The 25,475-nt window shown below is 50.7% G+C and overlaps 1 protein-coding gene across 2 annotated transcripts; it reads right to left on the bottom strand.

Annotated features, from left to right (window-relative positions):
- Positions 1–1,235: 1,235 nt before the first annotated feature.
- LSG1 (large 60S subunit nuclear export GTPase 1) lies at positions 1,236–12,200 on the bottom strand. 2 transcript variants are annotated; one of them, XM_033150950.1, is made up of 14 exons: positions 12,081–12,200; positions 10,733–10,859; positions 10,533–10,653; positions 9,540–9,626; positions 9,137–9,223; positions 8,175–8,235; positions 6,208–6,387; positions 4,889–5,284; positions 4,669–4,770; positions 3,879–4,022; positions 3,288–3,411; positions 2,268–2,347; positions 1,896–2,072; positions 1,236–1,627 (listed from the first exon to the last, which is right to left on the bottom strand). In XM_033150950.1, the coding sequence occupies exons 1-14, from the start codon at positions 12,174–12,176 to the stop codon at positions 1,457–1,459; spliced, it is 1,953 nt and encodes a 650-aa protein (XP_033006841.1). In that variant the 5' UTR covers positions 12,177–12,200; the 3' UTR covers positions 1,236–1,456. The 2 variants fall into 2 exon arrangements, with proteins under 2 accessions (XP_033006841.1, XP_033006839.1); XM_033150948.1 differs by lacking the exon at positions 12,081–12,200 and adding an exon at positions 11,703–11,745.
- Between the last annotated feature and the right edge of the window lie 13,275 nt (positions 12,201–25,475).

A 25,475-nucleotide genomic window follows, 5' to 3' on the forward strand; every position in this document is an offset into this window, starting at 1 on the left:
TGAGCAGGGCTGGAAGGATTGTTTGTGCACCCAAAGTCCCCCCACTACAGAAGCCTCAGGCTTCAGCACCCTCTCCTGCAAGAGAAGGGCTTAGTCTGCTCGAGCTGCAGAGAGATGGATCGGTCCTCTTTCTTCGCTGCTGCCCAAAGCACCCATCATCCCAGAATTGCAGAGTTGGACCCCAACGGTCATCTAGTGCAGCCCCCTGCAATGTAGGAATCCCAGCTAAAGAATCCCTGACAGAGGGCCATCCAACTTCTGCTTCAAAACCTCCAAGGAACGAGAGCCCACCACCTCCTGAGAGAGACAGTTCTCCTGTTGAGCAGCTCTCACCATCAGAAATTTCTTGACAAGCTGGAACGTGTCCAGAAGAGGGCAACCAAAATGGTCAAAGGCCTGGAAACGATGCCTTATGAGGAATGGCTTAGGGAGCTGGGTATGTTTAGCCTGGAGAAGAGAAGGTTAAGGGGTGATATGATAGCCATGTTCAAATATATCAAAGGATGTCATATAGAGGAGGGTGAAAGGTTGTTTTCTGCTGCTCCAGAGAAGCGGACATGGAGCAATGGATTCAAACTACAAGAAAGAAGATTCCACCTAAACATTAGGAAGAACTTCCTGACAGTAAGAGCTGTCCGACATTGGAATTTGCTGCCAAGGAATGTGGTGGAGTCTCCTTCCTTGGAGGTCTTTAAGCGGAGGCTTGACAGCCATCTGTCAGAATGCTTTGATGGTGTTTCCTGCTTGGCATGGGGTTGGACTGGATGGCCCTTGTGGTCTCTTCCAGCTCTATGATTCTATGATTCTTCCAGGTGTTTAGTGGGAATTTCCTTTTTTTGCCATTGGAATCCGTTGGTAGAAAACAATCTGGCTCTGGAGGTGCCCCTCTGCCAAGACTTGCTTCAAGGAGCTGCTTTGCCTGCCCCTGAGGAGGGCCCAGGACCCCTGTCAGGTTGCAAAACATCCTGGGGGGAAAGGCTGGGTGACAGAGGGGGCCCTTTTCTCATGTCAAAAACAAAGAACTTGAAGTCCTGCCCAGAAGGAGCCCTTTCAGGCTGGCCAAGCAGAATCAGAGCTTCCCTCCGAGAAACCTTGGAGCTGCCGTTTGTCACGGGTTCCAGAAACAGCGGCTGCGAGGGGGGGGGGAAGGTGTCAGAAAGTGCACCTGAATGATCAGGACAGGACAGGGTCGCATCTTGATCTGCCTGCCACACTTGCAGAAAGACAATGATGGCAAAGGTAAGAAAAATTTATTGCCAGCAAGTGGAGAATGGCCTCCTGCTCCAGGCTTGGGCCACAAGATGAAGTGGGTGCAAAGCAGCTCCTCCTCTTCCAGGCCTTTTGACCAGAGAGCCTCACAGGGCCAGAGCGCCTCTCCTTGGCTCAGCCACAGGAGCTGGGCGCCTCTTCTTGCCTCTCTTCTCTGGTGGAGGTGGAGGCGCAGAGGCGCACGGAGTCAAGCCTCCAGGTGTTTGGTGACGCGGCGGATCTTCTCCTTCTTGTTCCTGTTGCCGTGCTTCTTCCAGGGTTTGCCTCGGGCGTCCTCGGCACCGGTCACGGAAGAGGGGCCTCCCGCTCGGTTGCCCATCAGGCACTGGCTACCTCTGGTCAGGGCCCGGACATTCTCCTGAGAGAAAGAGGCAGGCCGTGTCAAGAGGAAGCCTCCAGGTGTCTTGGGGGGGGCCAGCACTGTTCAGAGGGGCACAGGCCCACCTGGGGAGCCAAGAGGCCAAGTTGTGTGGGCAAAGAGGAAGGCAGGGGGCAGACCCAGAAGCCAAGCAGGATTTGGCCAGGTGCACTATATTTCACCCAAGCAGGCATCAGAGGAGCAGAGCGGGTGCCTGGTGTGCTCCCCCCCCCCCCCGCTGCATGCATGCACACACACAGCCCCTCACCTGGTGGAAGAAGGCAGAGTCCACCACGTTCTCGATCTGCTTTGCTCTGGGGGTCCTGCCAGGCAGCCCCCCGGTCTCATGCTGCCCAGCCTTGCTCTGCAAGGGGCATCTTTCGTGACACAACTGGAAGTCCTGGGGGTCAGTTCCAGGAGGCGGGTGGCAGTAGAGCAGCTTGCCCTGTGAGAAAATTGGGGGGGGGGGGGAGGCAGGCAGCAGGAGAGGGAGAAATGAATGTCAAGACATGGAGAAGGTAAGAATTCCATCCCCGCACCATGACATTTATTTACTCAATTTCCAGCACGCACCCTTTCCTCCCTAGAGCCGAGTGCTGCCCCCACCTTGAGGTGGGGCTCAGCAGTCCCCAGCACTTACACTGACGTAGTCCTTCAGCACATAGCGAGCCGAGCGGGGCTGATCCGGCTGCCCATGATCTGTCATGAAGCCTCTCATGTCTTGATCCAGGCGGAAGGAAGGGAGGGAGGAAAGAGACAAGGAACTTTTTAGCTTAGAGAAAAGGCAAGTATCAGGCGACATGATAGAAATCTATAAAATTAGGCATGGCATACAGAACACAGATAGAGAAAAGGTTCCTCCCTCTCTCCTAACACTAGAACTCAGGGGCATCCCATGAAACTGAAAGGACAGCTCAGGAACGGTAAAACAATCTCCTTCTTCACGCAACACAGAGTGAAACCCTGGAACTCCCTGCTGCAGGAGGCAGCGATGACCACCCACTTGGACAGCTTTACAAGAGGATTCGATGAATTCATGGAGGAGATGCCTATCGAAGGCTCCTAGTCACAGCCGTTACGTGCCACGTCCATGGCTGAAGGCAGCCATGCTTCTGAATACCAGCTGCTGCTGCTCTTGTGTGGCTGGGGAGACCCGGCCAGATGGGCGGGGTATAAATAATAAATTATTATTATTATTATTATTATTATTATTATTATTATTATTATTATTATTATTATGCTCACGCTCTGCTCCCTGGCTCCCCATTGTGGGCATCTGGGTGGCCCCTGGGAGAAGAGGCTGATGGGTGAGACGGGTCCAGCTGCAGGCTCTTCTGATGTATGTATGGGGAGGACAGGGCAGGCGCCACAGAAATGAGCCGGAGCAGCTCTGGCAGACGAAGGGCTCTTGGCGGCCAAGAGATTCTGTGCCAACCCCCAACCGCTGCTGAAAACGGTTCTCTTTCACCAGGCCAATGCAGGCGGCAGACATCCCGTTGTGAACTTTTTAATAGGATTTTTAGTATTCTCTTTTATGTTTTGTTGAGACAACGCTATACATAAGTCATTTTTCTAAATCCATAATCAAGCCAGCCCTTCCTGGGCCCCTCGGAGGGAGCCCAAACCCCAGCGCGCAGCCCCTCGCAGGGTGGCAACTCACATCCATAGGCCGTCAGCAGCTCCTCAGCCGTGGGCGGCCGATCGGGGGGCTCGTCCTCTCGAGGCCGGATGATGTTGATCCCGTAGGTGGCCTCCAGGGCTGCCCGGGGGATGCGCTGGCAGACGTGGGCCAGTAAAGGAGCAACCGGTGGGGAGGGTGCAGAAGGGTGCCCAAAGCGAGACCAGGCCCCCCCCCCCACCTCGGCAGCTGCCCTCCCCACCTCCCGAGACAACTCTTCTCCTTGCAATTCAGGCGACCTCTCTCTGCCCTACCCCTCTGCTGCATTTGGAGGTTCATTTTCCCGAAACAGCAGTGAATGAGGAGATGCCCTATCTGTGTGGGGTGGAGCAGGTGCAGCCGCCCATCTCCTGCCCGTCTCAGTTTGAACAACTGCCCTTCCCAGCAAAGTTACCCAAAGGCAACTGATGGGAACTCAAGGCGACTAGGAAGCCCCCACCCCAATATAGCCAACTCCTGCCTGGGCAGGGCTGATGCTGAGCACCCCTGGCCAGCCTTGGCTGCTCCGCAGGTGGAGAACTGACTGAGTTTATTCCCACCCACCCCCACCCCCCAGAAAAAAGGAAAGGATATGAGAGAGACGGGGGGAACGTGGTCCCTCATCTGGTCAATGGGCAAGATCCCGCTGCAGATCATTTCCGCCTTGGTGGAGACAAAGGAGGGCATCACCAGGCCAGGGCAGTCACAGAGGCAGAGGGCCGGATCCACATACAGCGTCTACAAGGGGGCGGGAACAACAGAGGCACTCAGCTCTGGCTCCCCTCAGGTACCAGCTCCCCCCCCCCGAGCCCAAGCTGCCTCCGCTGAGCAGAGTAGGCAGCTATGGCGGTCCAGTGCCAAGCAGGGCGAGAGCAGCTGGGGCAGCCAGAAGCTCCTGGCCCTGCTCCCCTGCTGCGCCCGCCACTCCAGCTCCTGCTCTGCTTCTCGGAGGTAAAAGCAAAAACTGGAGGGTGCCCTGGCAGCAAGCAAGGAGGAGGGCAAGGCCAGCAGGAGACACCCGCAGGACTCCTTGCAGGAGGGGGCACAAGCGCAGGAGTCCAGGAAGGAGGCAAGAGCAGAGACTCGGGAGCCCACCCCACCCCAAACCACTGCCCTCCCAACCTGCTGGGGCCTCCAAGTCTAGGGGGCTCATAGTAGATGAGGAGGCCTATGGGGCTGGTGCCAAAGAGGTGGCTGTGGCCACGTCTACTCTGCCACAGCTGGAATTTCCCCAAAGGTGAGGGAGCTGCCCTGGAAGGTGCAGAGAACTTCCTCCCATGGAAGCGGGGGGCCCTGCAGGACTGATCCAGCCCTCACCCCTACACCTCACGGCCTGGCAGCAGCCTGGCAGCATGTTCTCCACAGCCGCCCGCCCAGGCAGTACCTGGAAGTGCTTGGTGTGACCCGGCGTGGCCGACACAGAGACCTTCTTCTTGCCCAGGATGGTGTTGATGGTCGAACTCTTCCCGACGTTGGGGTAGCCCACCTAGGGAGGAGGAAAGGAGGAAGCGGCTGGCACAGAGGCAGGCCTGGCGCACCAGCTCCTCCCTGCAGCACCAGAGGAGGGAAAAGCAGCCCTGCTCCAAGTCAGTCCCCCAACTCACCAGCCCAACAGTGACTTCGCCTTCCCTGACCTTCCTCCCAGAGTGAAACGTCCTCAGGATCTCCAGGAGTTCCTCCCTTTGCACTAAGCGGCTGCTGTTTCTGAGCGGCTGGCCCTGAGAGGGTCCTGCTGCACTCTGGCTCTCGGGGGAATCAGTCCTGCTTTGCCCCACAGACCCAACAGGGGCTCTGCTCTCCCCGTCTTCAGAGCAGGTCAGCCAGGCCTCCTCCTCCTCTTCCTCCTCACAGTCCTCATAGACGTCGCTGTCTTCCTCTTCACCGCTGCCGGGCTCTTTGTTCCCAAGAGGCCAAGAGAGAGCGTGGCAGCTTGAGGTCTGCATCTCCTCCTCGCTGCAATGGTCCTCGTCCAGGCCTGGTTCTTGCGCAGCTTCTGACCCCTGAGCAAATGGGACAGAATTCAGGGCAGGGGTCTCTGCCTGCAGGCTCAGCAGAACAAAGCCACCCGGCACTGGTTTTCATTAAACATGTCTGGAATCGCACCTCTTGCAGCAGCAGCAGCAAAAAGGTTGGCTATCAGAATTAAACATTTAGAATGTAGAAGCACAAAACACAGAATGGCTTTTACCTGGAAGGTGCAGCTAGCTTGTTTCCTGCTGTTCTAGAGGGTGGGACCCGAATCAATGGATTCAAACGGCAAAATAGGAGATTCCGACTCAACGTCAGGAAGAACTTTCTGGTGGCAAGAGCCACTTGACAGTGGAACGGTCTCCCTTGGGAGGTGGTGGACTTTCCTCCATTGGAGGTTTTTAAGCAGAGCTTGGGTGCCCATCAGTCTGGGGTGCTTCAGCTGAGATTTCTGCATTGCAGGGGGCTGGACAAGATGGTTCCTGGGGTCCCTCTCTTTCAACTCTATGATTCTATCAAATACCAACTAATGCCTGCCTGATCCCCTCCCTCTGGAAAATCCACAGGTACATGAAGCCCAACTTGGAAGGGAGAAGAACGGGAGGCTACAGAGCCACCTCCCCCAACCTGGTGCCCTCGAAATCTTCTGGATGCTGGGCTGGAGGGCGGCTGTTACAGAACAGGCTCACTGCTTATACCCCATGGAGGTTAAAGTGGAAGGCTGAGCTTCTCTTGTGTTGCAGGATGTCTAGGTCCCTTTCTAAGAGCCTGAGCACTTCTCTTCCACAGAAAGTGTTTTGATCCTGCGAGTATTTGCAAGGGAAGTACCCTGCGTGCCCAGGGGCAGGAAGGTTCTTTAGAAAAAGGAACATTCTGAAAACCCAAAGCACTGAGCGCTGCCCCTGCGGAAGCTGCTCCCTCCGCCCCAACCGCCAGCCCCCAAGACGTCTGCTACCTGAGAGCTGTCCTCTGCCAGGCGCCTCGCCTCCTCCAGGGCAGACCAGAAGACCACTCGGACCCCTTCGTCCTGGAAGAAGCGGGCCCAGGCGCAGCGCTGCTCCTCACTCAGCAGGTCAGCCTTGTTGAGCAGGACGAGATTCTCCTTCTCGGGGCTGATCTCTTTGGCGTAACATTCCTGGAAGGAGAGGCAAGGCAGGGAGGCAGCACAATCACCCTCTGGACTCACACAAGAACGCCAGCGAAGAAAAGCAGAGGGAGGAGAGTCCTGTGGGTAGGGGGTCCCCTCTCCCTGCGATGGGTGACCTGCGTCCCATGGGCCTCCTGAGGCCTCCTTGCATGGCCAAGCGACACCCGCCCCACACCCGCCAACAGCTGGGCCCATGGGAGAGATGCAGGGAACGCCCACACACAGCGCCATGCCATATACATATGATTGCATTTCATCTATCCATCTACTGCAATTATTAAGTTTGCTGATGACACCACCATAATGGGTTTAATTACAGGCAGTGACGAATCTGCGTGCAGGGAGGGGGTTCAAAAGGTATCCACATGGTGCTCTGAGAACAATCTGCACCTAAACATTGGCAAGACAAAGGAGATGGTGTTGGACTTTCGGAGGAAGAGAGGGGGAGCTAGCCCTGTTGTACATCGGGGGGCTGTGTGGAGAGAGTCTCTTCCTTTAAATACCTGGGAGTCCATCTTAGTGAAGACCTAAATTGGAAGGTCAATACAACCCAGGTGGTTAGGAAGGCCCAAGAGAGACTTCATTTCCTAAGGATCTTGCAAAAGAACCATGCTGAACAGCAACTGATGATTTCCTTCTATCGGTCCACGATAGAAAGTGTTCTCTCATACTGCATTACGGTGTGGTATGCTGGCTTGACAGCCATGGACAGAGAGTCCCTACAGAGGGTGGAGAAGACAGTACAGGAAATCGTGGGCTGTCCCTTGAGTCCGCTAGAAGTTATCGCGAGAGACTGTTGCCTCATAAGAGCGAGAAACATTCTCAGGGATGACTCACACCCTGGCCAGCACCTTTTTGATCTCCTGCCCTCGGGCAGGAGATATAGAAACATGATAAGCCGCACCAACAGGTTAAATAAGTTTCTACCCATGGGCCGTGAGGCTGTTGAATGAAAGACAGCAACATTGCAGCTGATGTTTGGGGTTGGTGGTAGTATGGCAGCACACAGAGTGTGACAAGGACTGAGAGATTGGGGGAGTGTTGTTTAATCTCACTGTAAACATGTGATACAGTGAGTATAAAGTATAGGCATCCTTGGGCCACCCAGCAATTGACAGGCAGGCACCCCTGTCCATCCTGGAGGGTGCTTTGCGCTACTTAAGGGTGTTTGGAAGATTCTCCTTTCCTGGGGTGGGAAGAGGGGCTGGCCTAGATGGGCTTCTCAGGTCCAGAATGCTCACGTCCCCCTACCCCCAGATGCTGGGAAAGGACAGAAGCTCAGAGGCAGAGCACTTGCTTTGCAACCAGGAGTTCCCAGGTCCCAATGGTCTCCTCCAGTATAAGAACTGGGACTGCCCCCTGCTGGGAAGCCTGGAGAGCCACTGCTGCCAGTCAGTATAGACAGCACTGAGCTAGATGGACCAAGGGTCTCACCCAGGATAAAACAGCCTCCTGTGCTCCTGAAGAGTCTGGACAGAGTCTGGGTTTGCTTGGCACACAGCAGCATAGGAAGCTGCCTTATCCCGATTCACACTCTTGGTCCATCTAACTCAGTATTTCCTGCACTGACTGGCAGCAGTGGCTCTCCAGCCTTCCAGGCAGCGGACTCTCTCCCAGCCCTCCCGGGAGATGCCATCAGCAACTTAACCTGGGATCATCTGCTTGCAAGGCTGAGCTGCGGCACAGAGCAAGGACCCAACAGCAGCGAACATGACCCACCCCCCACCCCAGAGCAGCTGCCCAATAAATCCTGCTTCCCTGCTCGCTTCACCTACCAGATCGCGGCACCGGAAGAGAAGGGGGTTTCTGGCATCCACAATCTGAACCACAACGTCACTGCAAGAGGAAAGGGAAGGGGCAGCTGCTTCACTGGCCACTAGCTCCCCCCTCGCCTCAATCAGGGAGGAGCAGCCCAGGTTGGAGAGACAACCATAGCAATAGCATGTAGCTATTCAGATGGGGGAATCCCAGCTCCTGCAATTCAGGCACTTTCACACAGCAGCCCCTGGCAAGGCCTTTTGCGGCCAGAAGGCACCTTGGCTGCCTTCACACTGAGGTCTCTGGAATGGGATTCTTTTTCTTTTTAATAGCTTTTTTATTAAATTTTCAATTTATACATCTCAAACTAAACATTTTACAGAATACCATATATCCAATGACTTCTCTCCTTCTCCTTCCATGGTTCATTTTACTTATCTATCATTCCTGCATATTTTACTGTAACCATTTCAGTCAATTCTCCAATTTACTTCATTGAAACATTAACCACACTGTGAATTTATCTTAATGCTGCCAGCGTCTTCAGCTGTGCAGTTATTTTCCAAGTACTCAGCAAAGATTTGCCACTTCAAACAGATGTTTTTCTTGCCCTCTTATTCTATCTTTTAAACCTGCTCATTCTGCAAATTCTATCATCTTAAGCTGCCAGTCCTCCATACTTGGGACCTCCCTCACTTTCCATCTTTGGGCTAACAAAACTCGAGCCGCCGTTGTTGCATACATAATTAATTTTTTCTGACACCTGGGAACTTCAGTCTGAACTATTCATAACAGAAAGGCCTCTGGACTTTTTGGGAATGTTGTTTTAAACATGCTTTTCAACTCATTATAAATCATTTCCCAATATTCTTTAACCTTTTTACATGTCTCTGTAACAGGATTCTAACCCATTCCCACCACCAGCACCAGCAAGTGGCTTCCAAGCCAGGGAGAGCCTCGGGACAAGGACCAGCTTTACCTTCTTTCAAGGACTCGCCACAGCTGACGCCAAAAATCCAAATTCCGCTCAAATGGGGTCAAAATGAGTTTCTGTTCTTCCTCCAGACTGGAAGGAAAGGCGGGAAAGGAGGAAGCAGGAGAGTGTTAGAGGCCAGGAGGATTCCACAGGCTTCTGATCCGCACTAACAGCTTTCTAACTGAGGTAACAGCATTCGAGAGTGAGGCGTACTGAACCGTCTGTTGAATATTGCTGTTGCCCCTGGTGGGCTTCTTGATCCCTGCCCACACTGGCTCATGGCTCCACCCTGTGAAAATCCTCGACAGAAAGAAACCCGAGGTGTTGTGCTCCCAGGTGGCGTCAGGGGAAATGCAAGCCCCGAGGCCCCGGCCCGCAAGAGGAAGCAGCAGCACGAGGCACTTACCGAGCGAGACGCCTCCTCCACTCCAGGAAGCTGTCTCTTTCTGCTTGGTTCAGCATCTCAGGACTGGTCCGCTTGTCCCAACGTGGCCTGCTCTCACCAGTCACAGGGGAAGTCATCAGCAAAGGCAGATTATGGGGGTTTTATTTGTATATGGGGGGGGGGTGGAAGAAAAGAGATTTCATGCTTTGCAGAGCTTGTCTCCCAGTGGATATCAGGATAGTGGAATTCCACGTTACCATAAATTTTTGCTTCCCTCAAGCATCTGCAGTTTGTTTCAGGACAGCAGCACACACACCCTAGTTTGGTGGTCTGTGGTAGACTCCAGACACAATATTCTTTGTGTATTTTTACTTTTGCTTCTATATTTAGCCAACTGCTCTCCACATAACTATCATGTTCACTCTCTCAGAAGTCTGTCTGCACAGGTGCATGTTTTTAAGACCCATCTTATATTTCTATAGTTTTAAGTTGTTTTTAATATTGTTTATAAAGCTGTACCCCACCCTGCAACCGAAGTGTGAAGGGCTGGTAATAAACAAACAAATGTTAATTAAGTCACTCTTTCCTTGTCGCCCTTTCTATCGCATCCATTCTTTTTGATCAAGTCACAGGATTCAATTCCTACATCCCAATCATGAGTCATCCCACCAAGCCTGAGCTTAGCTTAGCAAGCCACATTTTACTTTCTTGTAGTAAGTGTTCAAGCTCACATTTTCCATACTCTGCTCATTAGCACAGAAATATCAAAAGCTATGAATATTATGTTCTCTTTTACAGCTTTGACAACAAACACCATTTTCAAACCAGAGAGATCTCTTGCCATTACAACCACACTCTACGTTGTGTCTCTCTGGTTCTTGGACTTTCCACTCTCATGTTTTATGTGGCTACTAAACTGGCAGCACCCCTCAGGCTGCAAAAAACACAGGGGACATGGGTGGCAGCACAGAACATGAAAGCTCCCCAGCACCCTGAACTCTGTGACAGACTCACCTTCTCGGGATGCACAAGAAGTGCTTGTTCTGCTCATGCAACTCTTGGATTTTCCGAGTCTCTTCCGTTGTCAACAAACCAGTCTGAGCCTCAGGAGGAACAATCTTGATGTTCAGCTTCTCTGCAGAGCGACAGAAGTTGTCAAGAGCAGCAAAAGTGTCTGGATTTGGAGCACAGGAACATCCTCGCCAAGGACTCACCTGCCACAAATTCGGTTCCTGCCAGCTCAGCGGTAGCCAAGAACTCCTCCAGCGAGTTCTGCTCAGTGACGGACTGAAGGTTTAGTCGTCCCCAGTCGTATCCGTCGTTCAATTCGCTGGTGTGCAGCTGTGAGGAAAAAGCCCAGGACTTCTTTGAGTTGTCATCGGAGCAGAGCATATGAACCCCCTTGCCAGGCCAGCTGCAGGGCCCACCTAGGCCAGCATCATGTTTCCAGAAGGACCTGACCAGATGTTTCCAGGAAGCTTCTGAGCAGGGCAAGATGGCTACTGCCGCCTGTTATCCAGTGCTGAGTAGCCAACGGCAGACTGCCTTGGCACAAGGAGGTTCTGCTTTAGCTGCCTTCCAGACGCGGGAAGCTGCCTCCCACTGAGAAGGGCCGGCAGCAGCAGCTCCCCAGTGTTTCAGATGGGGGCGGGGGACACCCTACCTGGAGATGCTGCTGGGGGCTGAGCCTGGGGCGGTCTGCATATGAAGGAGCCTTGGAAGCCCACGTGGCCCAGGAACAGAGAAGGGGACCTGGGAGTGGCAAGGGGGGTGAGAGGGGCAAGCAGGGCTGGCATCCCCACCTCCTCCTCAAGCCTCCACCCCTCATGGCTGAGCTGCAGGGAGCAGGAGGAAGGGAAGGGAAAGGAAAGGAAAGGGGGGAGGAGAGACTTTCTCTTTTTTATGCTTTATTAGTTGAAAAATTGTATAAAAGAAATAAGCAGTAATTGTTAAAAACAAAATAAAGAATAAAAATAAAAAATCAATCTTTCCTAAATTGATACTGTATTTGCTTTATACATCATTTTGAAGCTACCGGTATTTCTAACATGACCTCCAATCTTCCCATTATGTTCTCAAATTGGATTTCTTGAATACGCACTTAACTTGATTTTCTCCATACTATTTAACTTACTTCATATTTTATAAAATTGTCCTATTTGCATAGGGAAGTTCAATCAGTACCTGCCAAGCGATTAACATTTTGACAATGTTCTTTTACATAGACTTTGTACAGACTTTGACTTTCTCAGGCTCCTAGTACAGGTGAGCTTCAAGGGAGGCCGGCGATCACTCCCAGCGGAGCCTCCCTGCTCAGGCGCAGTCTACCTCTGCCGCAGCCCAACCCGGGCGCAGCTTAGCTCACGGCAGCCTCGGCCCACCTCGCAGGGTTGTTGTGCTTGTTCGCCACGGAGTCACAGAACTCACAGAGTCGGAAGGGGTCCCCCAGGGTCATCTAGTCGAGCCCCCTGCTGGACAGGAATCGCAGCTCCCGGGGCAAGAGCCGCGCGCGCGCCACTTCTGAGGGGGAAACGCAGGAAAGAGCCCCCTCCCCACACTCACCCATCCCTCTGCCGCCCGGCGGCCCCCGCGCCCCTGGCTGCGCTCCCGGATGAGCGCCCGGCCCAGCCCCACCGACGCCGCCTTCTTCTTGCCCATGCCGCCTCCGCCGCCGCCTCTGGTCGGGGCCCCTCGGCCACCAACCGGAAGGGAACTGCGATTCGCGGGACTCCTTCCGCGTCACGTGGCCGGGCTCAGCGAGTAGGAGGGCGCGGCTGTGCGCGTCGCGGAGGAGGCTCCGGCGGGAACCTCTCGCGGCCACCTGCGGTTCCGGGCGGCTTCCTCCGCGCGCCGCCAGGGGGCGTCAGAGCCGCGGGGAAAAGGCGGCGGGGAGGGCGAGGGGCCACGTGACCTCCCCCTGGCCGGGTCCGGGCTGCGCACGTGGCCCAGTCGCTCCGGGAAGAAGCGGCGCCCTTGGCAATGGGAAGGGGGCGGGCAACGTGCACCATTGCAGCACAGGATCCTAGGGGGACCTCCAGGGTCATCTAGTCCAACCCCCTGCAGGGCAGGGATGCCGATGGAAACATCCAGGACAGGGGGCCAGCCAGCCTCTGCTTAAACATCTCAAGGAAGAACAAAATAAAAAATTCATTCCAGTAGCACCTTAGAGACCAGCTAAGTTTGTTCTTGGTATGAGATACCTGAAGAAGTGTGCATGCACACGAAAGCTCATACCAAGAACAAACTTAGCTGGTCTCTAAGGTGCTACTGGAAAGAATTTTTTATTTTGTTTTGACTATGGCAGACTGTAACGGAAAACAATCCCAGGTGTGGAACTGCCCAGCCACCTGGCCCTTAGGGGTAAGCCCACTGGTTTCTGCGGAGTTAAATAAAAGAAGTCCAGCCACTGGAGCAAGGACAAGACAGGGTTTATTGCGCAATAGGTTACAGTCAAACTGCACACCCAGAACAGTGTTGCAAGAACTTTTAAAAACCCCTATCATATCCCAGAATACAGTTTGGAAACATCATTACTACATCATCACTACATCACGAAAGGGAAGGGTTATACATGATTGACATATAGGAAAGACAAGATTTGCATATGGGGAAAATGGAGCAATATCAGGGAGATAGCCCTGGGCCAATGTGAATTGGTGTTAAGTATTGGCAAGGATACCTTGAGCACTTACCCGGTATATGGGAGAGAACAATGGGATTCTGGTTGAGGGATATTAGCCTGAAGCACCCAGAGATTACCTGCTGAGGCATTTCCCTGTGTATGTGGTCTCTCGCCTACTGGATCATGGCAGAGAGATGGGTCCCCTTAAGGGCATCACTCCATACCTGGGTGCTGCTGCCCAGGAGGACTCCCCTGCCTGAGTGCCTGAGGGCCCCGTTCCTGCCACTCACCACCTGGCCCAGGGCGGGGCCTGAAAAGGCTTTAAAAGGACTGCTGCTGCCTCTGCTTTGCTGCTGGGTGCTGCTGCCCAGGAGGACTCCCCTGCCTGAGTGCCTGAGTGCTGCTGCTGTCCAGCTCTTTTTTTTCTTTTTTCTTTTTTCTCTTTTTTCTTTTTCTTCTTTTTAATGTTTTAAAATGTTTCTATTATTATTATTTCTTTTCATCTTTTTAAGTTTTATTGTTGTGGGGGTGGGATAGATGTTTAGTGGGGTTTTGAGTTTTGTTTAATTTTGGTTACTTGTAATTTTTATAGTTTTTGGTTTGTATTATTGTGTTTTGTTTTCTGTTTTTATATAGGTTTAATTTTGTTCTTAAGGGGTGGGGTCAGGGCTGCCTGGGAGGGGGTCCCGGCCAACAAAATGGCTGGGGCAGGTTCCACGGGGTGGGATGCACTGGGACAACCGATCTCAGTGATCACGGGCAGGAGGAGGAGTTACGCTAAGACCAGACCATGTCATTGCCGAGGAGGCAGGTTTAGTCGTTGTCTGAGGACTATTCCTGCCTCCGGGTCTGGTCCTGACCGGACGGATACTGGATTCAGCAAGGGATACCCACATGACCTGAAGATGCTGCTGTGCAATGCCAGGTCAATGTTGAATAAAACCACTGCCATCCATGACTTGATTGTGGATGGTGGACTTGACCTGGCATGTGTAACAGAGACTTGGTTGGACGAGGCAGATGGGCCTGTCCTTGCCGCTGCTTGTCCACCAGGTTTCTCTTACGCACAGCAACCCAGGCCTTGTGGGCGGGGAGGGGGGGTTGCAGTGATTTTTAGGAAGTCATTAGTTTGCACCAGGCGTCCTATTGGGAAGACCCAGTTCTCTGAGTGCATGTTCTGGAAGTTGGGCAATAGGGGCAGTACAGGATTCCTTTTGGTGTACCGACCTCCCCGCTGCACCAAGGATTCCCTGCCCAAGCTGCTTCAGGTCGTGGCGGGTGTTCTCCTGGAGTCACCTAGTTTGGTCGTCCTAGGGGATTTTAACATCCATGCCGACACGACCTTACAAGGGGCCGCTCGGGACTTCGTGGAAAGCATGGCCTCCATGGGGCTGATCCTGAATAAGTCTGGTCCAACTCATAGCCGAGGACATGCCTTAGACCTGGTATTCACCTCTATGGATGTTGGTGATCTGACATTAAAAAAAAGTGAAACTAAAGAAGTGCCATGGTCAGATCACTTCCTGGTGCAACTGGACTTCTCCGCAACCCTTCCCCTCTGCAGGGAGGTGGGACCAATTCGGATGGTCCGCCCCCGCCACTTAATGGATCCAAATGGTTTCCAGAGAGTGGTAGGGGATACTTTATCCCATGTTGATGGCCTTTCAGCCGATTCCCTGGTGGCCCGCTGGAATGTGGAGCTAACCAGGGCTATTGACTGTTTGGCTCCGAAGCGCCCTCTCCGGTTGCATGGAGCCCGGACAGCCCCTCAATCGTTGAGACGGCTAGAGCGCCGGTGGCAGAAAACCCATTCTGAATCCGACCGAACACAGGTTAGAGCTCAACGTCGAGCCTACCAAGTGGCGATAGCGACGGCAAAGAAGACTTTCTTTACCGCCTCTATTGCATCTGCGGAAAATAGCAGCAGGAGACTCTTTCAGGTGGTTCGGAATCTATCAGAGCCACCTTCGTCATCGGGGCCTGGTAGGGACCCCAAGATCTCCTGCAATGCGTTTGCAAAGTTTTTTGCGGATAAAATCGCTCAGATTCGGAAAGAGATAGACTCCACCGTGGGAGCAGGGCCAGGGCGGGAGAGTGCCAGAGTCCTGTCTAGTCCAGTTGCATGGGATCAATTTCAGTCTGTTACCTCCGAGGATGTGGACAGGCTGCTTGGACGAGTGAAACCAACCACCTGTCTCCTTGATCCTTGCCCATCCTGGCTTATAAAAGCTAGCCGGGAGGGGCTGGGGCTGGGCGATGGGCTGCGCGGGGTGGTGAATGCTTCCCTCTGTGAGGGAGCCTTCCCAGCCCCGCTGAAAGAGGCGGTCATTAAACCGCTTCTTAAAAAAACATCTTTAGACCCGGCCAATATGGCCAACTATCGCCCAGTCTCAAATCTACCATTCTTGGGCAAGGTGATTGAGCGGGTGGTTGCTGAACAACTCCAGGCACGCCTGGAAGAAGCGGACCATTTGGATCCCTTCCAATCGGGATTTAGGCCTCACCATGGGACTGAAACCGCCTTGGTCGCGCTGGTCGATGATCTCCGGCGGGCTAGGGACAAAGGTGAGAGCTGTTTCCTAGTTCTGCTGGATCTCTCAGCGGCCTTTGACACCATCGACCATAACATCCTTCTAGACCGGCTAGAGGGGTTGGGAGCTGGAGGCACTGTTATACAGTGGTTCCGCTCCTTCCTCCTGGGCCGTGTTCAGAAAGTGGTGGTGGGGGATGAGTGTTCAGACCCCTGGGCTCTCACTTGTGGGGTGCCTCAGGGTTCTGTCCTCTCCCCCATGCTTTTTAATATCTATATGAAGCCGCTGGGAGAGATCATCAGGGGGTTTGGGCTGGGTGTTCATCAGTATGCAGATGACACCCAGCTCTACCTCTCTTTCAAATCAGAACCAGTGAAGGCCGTGAAGGTCCTGTGTGAGTGCCTGGAGGCGGTTGGAGGATGGATGGCGGCTAACAGATTGAGGTTGAATCCTGACAAGACAGAAGTACTGTTTTTGGGGGACAGGAGGAGGGCAGGTGTGGAGGATTCCCTGGTCCTGAATGGGGTAACTGTGCCCCTGAAGGACCAGGTGCGCAGCCTGGGAGTCATTTTGGACTCACAGCTGTCCATGGAAGCGCAGGTTAATTCTGTATCCAGGGCAGCTGTCTACCAGCTCCACCTGGTACGCAGGCTGAGACCCTACCTGCCCGCGGACTGTCTTGTCAGAGTGGTGCATGCTCTGGTTATCTCCCGCTTGGACTACTGCAATGCGCTCTATGTGGGGCTACCTTTGAAGGTGACCCGGAAACTGCAATTAATCCAAAATGCGGCAGCTAGACTGGTGACTGGGAGTGGCCGCCGGGACCACATAACACCGGTCCTGAGAGATCTGCATTGGCTCCCAGTACGTTTCCGAGCACAATTCAAAGTGTTGGTGCTGACCTTTAAAGCCCTAAACGGCCTCGGTCCAGTATACCTGAAGGAGCGTCTCCACCCCCATCATTCAGCCCGGACACTGAGATCCAGCGCCGAGGGCCTTCTGTTGGTTCCCTCACTGCGAGAAGCAAAACTACAGGGAACCAGGCAGAGGGCCTTCTCGGTAGTGGCGCCCGCCCTGTGGAACGCCCTCCCATCACAGGTCAGGGAAATAAACAACTACCTGACATTCAGAAAAAACCTGAAGGCAGCCCTTTTTAGGGAAGTTTTTAATGTTTGATATTGTTGTATTTGGTTTCTGTTGGAAGCCGCCCAGAGTGGCTGGGGAAATCCAGCCAGATGGGCGGGGTACAAATAATAAATATTATATTATTATTATATATTATACCCCAAATGAGTTTACTCAGGAGGAGACTTTGCTTAGGTGACCCCTCCCCCATAATTTCCGTAACAAGACCAACACGGCTACACACCTGTATCTCAAGGAAGGAGAGCCCAGCACCTCCACTGTCCTACAGCGCCACCTGCGTCCCACTAAAATACTGAGCCTCTTGGGCTTGCTGATCAGAAGGTCAGCGGTTTGAATCCCCACGACGGTTTGGTCAGACTCATGTTGGTAGCTTTGAGATCATGGATATCTTCTCTCCTCTCAGTCTCCTCTTTTCCAGGCTAAACATATCCAGCTCCTTCAACCATTCTTCATAAAGCTTGGATTCCAGACCCTGGATCATCTTGGTTGCCCTCCTCTGGACATGTTCCAGCTTTTGAACATCCTTCTTAAATTGTGGTGCCCAGAATTGGACGCAGTGTTTAAAGTGTGGTCTGACTTCCCTTGATCTGGACACTATAATAATTATAATAATTATTATTTATTATTATCTGCACCCCGCCCACCTGGCTGGGTTTCCCCAGCCACTCTGGGCGGCTAGACTTCTGCTGATGCAGCCTAGAATAGCATTAACTATTTTTGCTGCTGCATCACACTGTTGACTCATGTTCAGCTTGTGGTCTGCTAAGATTCTGAGATCCTTTTCATATGTCCTGCTAGTATAAGCCAGGTGTCCCCCATCCTATATTTGTGCATCTGGTTATTCCAGTGCCCCCACCCTATAGAAAGCATTATCCAGAATAGCAGTTTGCATGGCCACTAAGTAAAAGTCAGAACAGTAACATTTAATTGCACTTCCCCCCCCAAAAAAAATCCAGTTTAAACTATTCCGTTCAATTAGTTCAACAAAACTCATTATCTTGATCCAGTAATATGAGCTTTTCAATATCTGGTAGTCATTTATACCTCCAGTGCTCTCCTGCACACACACACACACCTAGGTGAGGCACCACAACCCTCAGGGGGCAGAACCACCCACTTTGAGAACCGCTGAATTGAGAAGTGTAGCCACTGTGTGTTTCCTTAGAAGCCAGTTAAATTGTTCCTCTTGTTGTTCAGTCGTTCAGTCGTGTCCGACTCTTCGTGACCCCATGGACCAGAGCACGCCAGGCACGCCTGTCTTTCACTGCCTCCCGCAGTTTGGTCTACCAGGTTCTAAAACATGGGTGAATAATTCAGTACAACATCAACACCTGTAAATGCCAATTTCAGTAGTCGCCCCCGCCCCCTGGAACGCCCTCCCAGAAGATGTCAACAGATAAACAGCTTTTTTAAAAAAGACATCTGAAGGCAGCCCTGTTCAGGGAAGTTTTTAGTGTCTGATAGAATCATAGAGTTGGAAGAGACCACAAGGGCCATCCAGTCCAACCCCCTGCCAAGCAGGAAACACCATCAAAGCATGTATTGTGTTTTTACTATTTTTTTTGTGGGGAGCTGCCCAGAGTGGCTGGGACAAACCAGTCAGACAGGTGGCATATTAATAATAATAATAATAATAATAATAATAATAATAATAATAACAACAGTTTCCAAAGCCATATTGACCTCTGGCCAAAGACTGAGGTTCTAGCACAGAACCACATCATGTGTCAGAGCATTGCATGTGGGTTTAGTAAATTACTTAAATGAATGTGCCTTCCTTTTGAGCAAGAATTACAGACAGATTTTCTTCAGGATGGAGGAGGAGATAAAGGGCCACACCCGGTGGCTCCAGTCTTGGTCACAGGCACACACAACTTCTGTTTGCAGCTGCAAAAAGTTTTACATAACTTCTAAGCATAGCTATCAACCCTCCCTGCTGTTTCCCAATGCTATAATAAGGGAATTTACTGCAAAAAAGGGAAAGGTTGACAGCTATGCTTCTAAGTGACGCACGTTGTTTGGCCTTGAGCATACTACAGAGCAGCTCAGTGATGTGCAGCTTCTCAAGGCTCGCCAGGGCTGCGTCCAGGGCCAAATTTAGGTTTGATGAGGCCCTAAGCTACTGAAGGTAATGGGGCCGTTTATATGTCCAGCTGTCCTTTGTCAACAACAAATTGTCACTGTTTTTTGTGTTGAATATATGCTCTATGGTAATTTATGGACCTAACAGGTATCTAAAGCCATTTGCACATAACAAAATATGTATTTATCAAAGTAATTGTTGAAAAGCCCATGCAGAATGCAAAGGCTGTGCTGAATGTAGGCACCCTATATATAGAAATGAGCAAACCAGTGATATTTTAGGGAGCGGGCTAGCAGGCGGGGCCCATTACTTACATCATAGGAGCCTACACAACACAATACACTGTTGCTGTGTGTAGGTTTTATTTTATTTGTTTTTTATCTTATAATTTAGAAATGTACATCCAATTGTTTTTTCCTTTAAATGGGGGGGGCACAAGAGAGTGGGGGCCCTAAGCCATAGCTTGTTTAGCTAATACGTAAATCCAGCACCGGCCGTGTCTCTGAGCGGCTTCATTTACATGCTGCCACCAAGCGAGAACACTTTGTGCACCTGGCAAAGGGGGCTCTGAATGTAGCCATGAAAACTTCTGCAAATGTAAATGAAACCGGGGGAGAGATAGAGAGCCCAGAAACCAAGTGCTGCAATACTTGGTGACTCTAACTTCCCCCTGATTGCCTGAGCAGTGCCCTTGCAACAGAGCCAACTGGGCAGATCCCCCAAATGATGTTGCCTTAGAAGAGATAGCCACGAAACTGACTAGAGCAGAGGTTGCCAGAGATCCCCTCTGAATCTAGTGCAAGATGGAATCAAAGCAGCTGGACAAAAGCTGCAGAGTTGGAAGGGACCCCAAGGACCATCTAGTCCAACCCCCCGCAATGCAAGAGTCCTGGCTAAGGACTCCCTGACAGGCAGCCATCCAACATCCACTTTAAAACCTCTAGTGAAGGAGAGCCCATCACCTTCCAAAGGAGCCTGTTCCTCCGTTGAATGGCTCTTACCATTAGAAAGTTATTCCTGTGCTGGATAACTAATTGGACCATTGCTTGAATAGCCAAGTCTGGTCACCACATTTGCTAACAAAAGAGGAAACATCTCATGATGAGAGTATTAGATGAAAGGGAAAGTAAGGAGGATCAGACAATCTCTTCAGGACAGTTGGAGGCTATTTAAAATCGCAGTGGCTCATCTAGTCCAGCATCCTGTTCTCACAGTGGCTGACCAGATGCCTGGGGGGGGGGAGTTCCTATATTGAGATCTGGGTTTCTAAACTTTTTTTCATATATTATCTAGAATTAGCAGTGAGCTGATGATTCTGAAAATAAAACTGCCGGTAATCATGGGGGCATTAAACAGATTTATGGTGCAGCTGAGTTTTGAATGCTGTGCCCTATTCTAGTCTCCTCACCCCCCAAAAGATACTGTAGATTTCAAAAAGATTCAGAAGAGGGCAACCCAAATGATCAAGGAGATGGAGCAAATGTTTTATTTTGAATGATTTTAAAAGAGGTTAGACCAATTTAGTGACTCCTAGCCAGGATGGCTCTGCATGGCATCCACAGTGGGAGTCAGCCACGCTTCTGAACGCCAGTTACCAGAAGCCACGGTTTGGGGGGGGGAGGAGTTGCTCTTGCGTTCGAATGCTGCTTGCGGGTTTCCCTTTGGGGAACTGCTTTGCTGCTGGGAGAACAGGAGGATGAACTAGCTGGGCCCCCATTGGCCTGCTCCCCCTTCACTCATTTTGGATAACGCAGACCACAGATTAGAGAAGGCATCCTCAACTCCAAGTGAGAGCCAGTTTGGTGTAGTGGTTAGGAGCGGCAGACTCGTAATCTGGGGAACCGGGTTCGTGTCTGCACTCCTCCACATGCAGCTGCTGGGTGACCTTGGGCTAGTCACACTTCTCTGAAGTCTCTCAGCCCCGCTCACCTCACAGAGTGTTTGTTGTTGGGGAGGAAGGGAAAGGAGAATGTTAGCCGCTTTGAGACTCCTTCGGGTAGTGAAAAGCGGGATATCAAATCCAAACTCTTCTTCTTCTTCAAGTGGATGCCAGCATGGTTAAGGAGCAGAGTCAGGGAAGCTATAAAAGACAAGTGTACTTCAAAGTCCTGCTTTTACAGTGGCCAACCAAAGGCTTTTCTTGCAAACTGAAAATCTAACCAAAATGAGAGGAACAAAGTGAGCACACCCTCTGGCCAAAAGAAAACATTGAGCTGGGTATCACTAAAAATGATACAAGTGTTATTTTTGAAAAGAAAGAAAAAATCAGAAGCAGGAAGGCAACCAGGAAGGAAGAAGATAAAGCTGTTGAGGTGACAAAAGAATGAACAGATTACTGGAAATGTTTTTAACAAAGGGTGCAGAGAAGCTGAATTAATCATCTACATTGGTCTTTACTATGAAAGATTGTCTTCAGAAACTCACACTGGTGACCGAGTTTGTTTTGGGTCAGATGGAAGTAACACGAGAGGAAGTTCTGGGGATAAATGACAAATTGAATCAATAGCCATGTCCAGGTGGACACCAGGCCATTCATAAATACCTCATATGTGAAACAGAATTAAGAGTTGCGAGGGCCACCAAGGGTCATCTATCCCAACCCCCTGCAATGCAGGAAGCAAGCATCCCTGATGGATGGCCACCTGACCTCTGTTGAGCAAACCCCAACAAAGGAGAGTCCACCTCTTTCCAAGGCAGCCCATTCCCTTGTCAGATGTCTCTTACTGTCGGATAGAGACTCTCCTTACAAATACATGCACAGTATTACAAAAATCTGTCTGGGACACAACAACATTTTATAGGTTAAAAATATATATATTATTGTGGGTATGTTGCATAGGGCCTTCCTCAGGCAACAGATGAATTGAAATGAAGATGGTGAGAAGGATAATAATAATAATAAAGAATTTTAATACTTTTAATTATAGTCTCAACAAGAACAATACTTCAGTAACAACAACTCCTTTACTTCTCTAAAGAGATCTAGGAAGTGGGCTGAGAACCAGGCAATTGCCAGCTTTTTGGCCTAATTCTAGTGTTGCCCCATATCCTTTCCCCCACGTCCTGAGATCGACACTGGAGACAATTATCCTGGCCACTGGAAGGACAGCAGGTGGCAAGCAGGTGGAGTCTTTTGGGTGGCAGCTCCTGCACATGGAACACCCTTCCCAACACCCCGGGAATCTCACCTAGCAGCTGCTTTGCTATCCTTGTGCTGCCAAGAAACACTTATAGTTTTCCCAGACTTTTAAACATTGCTATCTTGTAAAGTATTTAGCTCTCCTTGTTGTCTACTTTTACCAACTGGAGTTTTTGCCCTGTGTGGTCCTGAATCTTGCAAGGTTCAGCTTCATTGGATGCCCAAAAATCCTACTGTCAGAAGAGAGGGAAAGATATTTCCCCATTCATAGAATCCTAGAGTTGGAAGAGACCACAAGGGCCATCCAGTCCAACCCCCTGCCAAGCAGGAAACGCCATCAAAGCATTCCTGACAGATGGCTGTCAAGCCTCCGCTTAAAGACCTCCAAAGAAGGAGACTCCACCACGCTACTTGGCAGCAAATTCCACTGCCGAACAGCTCTCACTGTCAGGAAGTTCTTCCTAATGTTTAGGTGGAATCTTCTTTCTTGTAGTTTGAATCCATTGGTCCGTGTCCGCTTCTCCACTTTCTCTTTGTATCTGAAGAAGTGTGCATGCACACGAAAGCTCATACCAAGAACAAACTTAGTTGGTCTCTAAGGTGCTACTGGAAGGAATTTTTTTATTTTTTATTTTGTTTTGACTACGGCAGACCAACACGGCTACCTACCTGTAACTTTCTCTCTGCCTGGCATAATTTTATCAACTTCTATCATGTCACCTTCAGGGTACAGCCGTAACTACTGCTTATCCTATGATTGCTAGTATTCTGATCTTCTTCTTCTTTGGCGATCCCTCGTAGCCGAGTAAGATTGTCTTCCATAAACATGGCTTTAACAGTGAGTCCGTAAGTGACTGTGGAGGCCAATTCTGGATCCACACGTCCTTCCACAGGGGGGACTTTGGTTTCCGGGCAGGAGTTGATCAAGGTGAGGGTTTGCCAAGCATGCTTTCCTCTTAGCACATTTCTCCCTTTTGTCCCGAGTTCGAGCGTCTTCAAAGCCAATAGCACCTTTGGTAAAGGCTGTTCTCCAATTGGAGCACTCTCAGGCCTGTGTTTCCCAATTGTTGGTGTTTACACTACATTTTTTTTAGATTTGCCTTGATAGAGTCTTTAAACCTCTTTTGTTGGCCACCAGCATTACAGTTTCCATTTTAAAGTTTGGAATAGAGTAGTTGCTTTGGAAGACGATCATCAGGCATCCAAACAACAGGACCAGTCCAACGAAGTTGATGTTGAAGAATCATTGCTTCAACACTGGTGATCTTTGCCAACGACTGCTGGACAGATCACCAACTAATATATTCCACGATGGCCATCGAGATTATACCTCAACGCAGGCTTCAAGGAAGGAAACCAAGGCACAAAATGAACACTCAAGCCCTTCTAGTATTCTGTATTGATCTGTCATTAGGGGTCCAAGATGGTTTTGTTTTTGTCTTTTGGGCCCACCACTTACCCTGGAAAAACCCCGTGTTTACTGCTGAGTTGGAACAAACATCAAGCTGTGAAAAACCCACAGGAAAATTTGTCCCTCTTCTGAAGCAGTCCTAAAATAGCTCCTGAATGAGATTTCCTGTGCTTTCCTGGAAGCGATGTTGGGGGCTGTCTGCTCCCACTTTCTTTCCTTCTCTCCCTGCCTACCCTGGCAAGATAATTTTTCAGTTGTCTCTGCAGCTTCTCTCCAGCAGCACTCTTCAAGTTTGCATGCTTAATTTTTAATTTTGATTTTACTTTTCTCTCTTTAGCATTCTTACAAAAATCACAAGCAAACAGTATACTGTATGTGCAAAACATGTTGGGAGGATCTCCTTTTGTCTATGTTGAATGATTGTCTGATTATTCAGGTTTCTGAAAACCTGGTTTTCTGATAATCCGATTTTCTGGTTTTTCTGATTCTCTGGCTCTCTGTGCCCCAGACCAAAGGGGAAATGGGGCAAAGAGGTATGGGCTTAAGGGAAGGCGTGGCTGAGCCTCGACTTTTCTCTAAACGAAAATGTCCCAAATGCTGCAGATTTTATTTGTAGGGGGCTCTTTGGTTGCCCTTTTCTGAACCTTCTTCCAACTCCACAGTACCTCCCCCCTCCCCCGAAAACTTAGCAGTCATGGCAGACAAAGACAGACAGGAACTCTTGGGGACTGTTGTCAGTTAAACAACCGGAGGCAGAGAGAGAAAGGGAGGAGGAGTAAACAGGCCCCAAACAATGGAGGGAAGTGAGTAATGGCACATTACAAAGGCCTGCTGCTCACATCTGCGTAACACCAAATTATGGGGGATTATTTCTGCACTGCCCGTGCCAGGATGGTATAAGGGAAAAACTCAGTATTTGGGGCAGCAAAAACTTGAGCAGATTGTAAGGAGTTCTCCAAATTGGGTGAATGGGCAACAACATGGCCAAGGCAAAAAATAAAAAATAAATTCCATCCAGTAGCACCTTAGAGACCAACTAAGTTTGTTCTTGGTATGAGCTTTCGTGTGCATGCACACTTCTTGGACATGAAAACTCAAACCAAGAACAAACTTAGTTGGTCTCTAAGGTGCTACTGGAAGGATTATTATTATTATTATTATTATTTTACTATGGCAGACCAACACGGCTCCCTACCTGTAAATGGCCAAGGCAGTTATTGGGTGGGTTCTTGGTTTGCTTTGCTTTTGTTCTTGTTTTCATTACGTACTTTGTGGCTTTATTTATGTGTATTTTGTGCTGTGCCCTAACCCTGAGATCTTTGGATGAAGGGTAAAGGTAAAGGTAAAGGGACCCCTGACCATTAGGTCCAGTCGCTGACGACTCAGGGCTTGCGCGCTCATCTCGCTCTACAAAACAGAATAGAATAGAACAAATCTTTATTGTCATTGTCCCCTTGCAGGAACAACGAAAGGCCGAGGGAGCCGACGTTTGTCCACAGACAGCTTCCGGGTCATGTGGCTAGCATGACAGCCGCTTCTGGCGAACCAGAGCAGAGCACGAAAACGGCGTTTACCTTCCCGCCAGAGCGGTACCGATTTATCTACTTGCACCTTGATGTGCTTTCGAACTGCTAGGTGGGCAGGAGCTGGGACCGAGCAACGGGAGCTCACCCTATCGCAGGGATTTGAACCGCCAACCTTCTAATCAGCAAGCCCTAGGCTCTGTGGTTTAGACCACAGCGCCACCACGATACATATTTAAGAAATGATAAGTGTCAAGTGATGCCCATGGAGGCAAAGAATCCTGACCTCAGATATGCATGGAAAAGGTCCGCGTTGGCAGCAGGTGACTGGGAGAGGGGTCCTGGAGCTGTGGGGGAGAGATCCGTGAAACCAAGGAACTGGGGGAGGCAGTCTGGAATCCATGCTGGGAAGCAGCTCCTCAGGGTTTCAGGCCAGAGTCTTTTTCAAGTCCTCCCTGAGGAGGCTGCCAGGGATGGAACCACTGACCTTCTGCATGCCAAG

This window comes from Lacerta agilis, chromosome 5 (genome assembly GCF_009819535.1).
Source record: "Lacerta agilis isolate rLacAgi1 chromosome 5, rLacAgi1.pri, whole genome shotgun sequence".
Classification (NCBI taxonomy): domain Eukaryota; kingdom Metazoa; phylum Chordata; class Lepidosauria; order Squamata; family Lacertidae; genus Lacerta; species Lacerta agilis.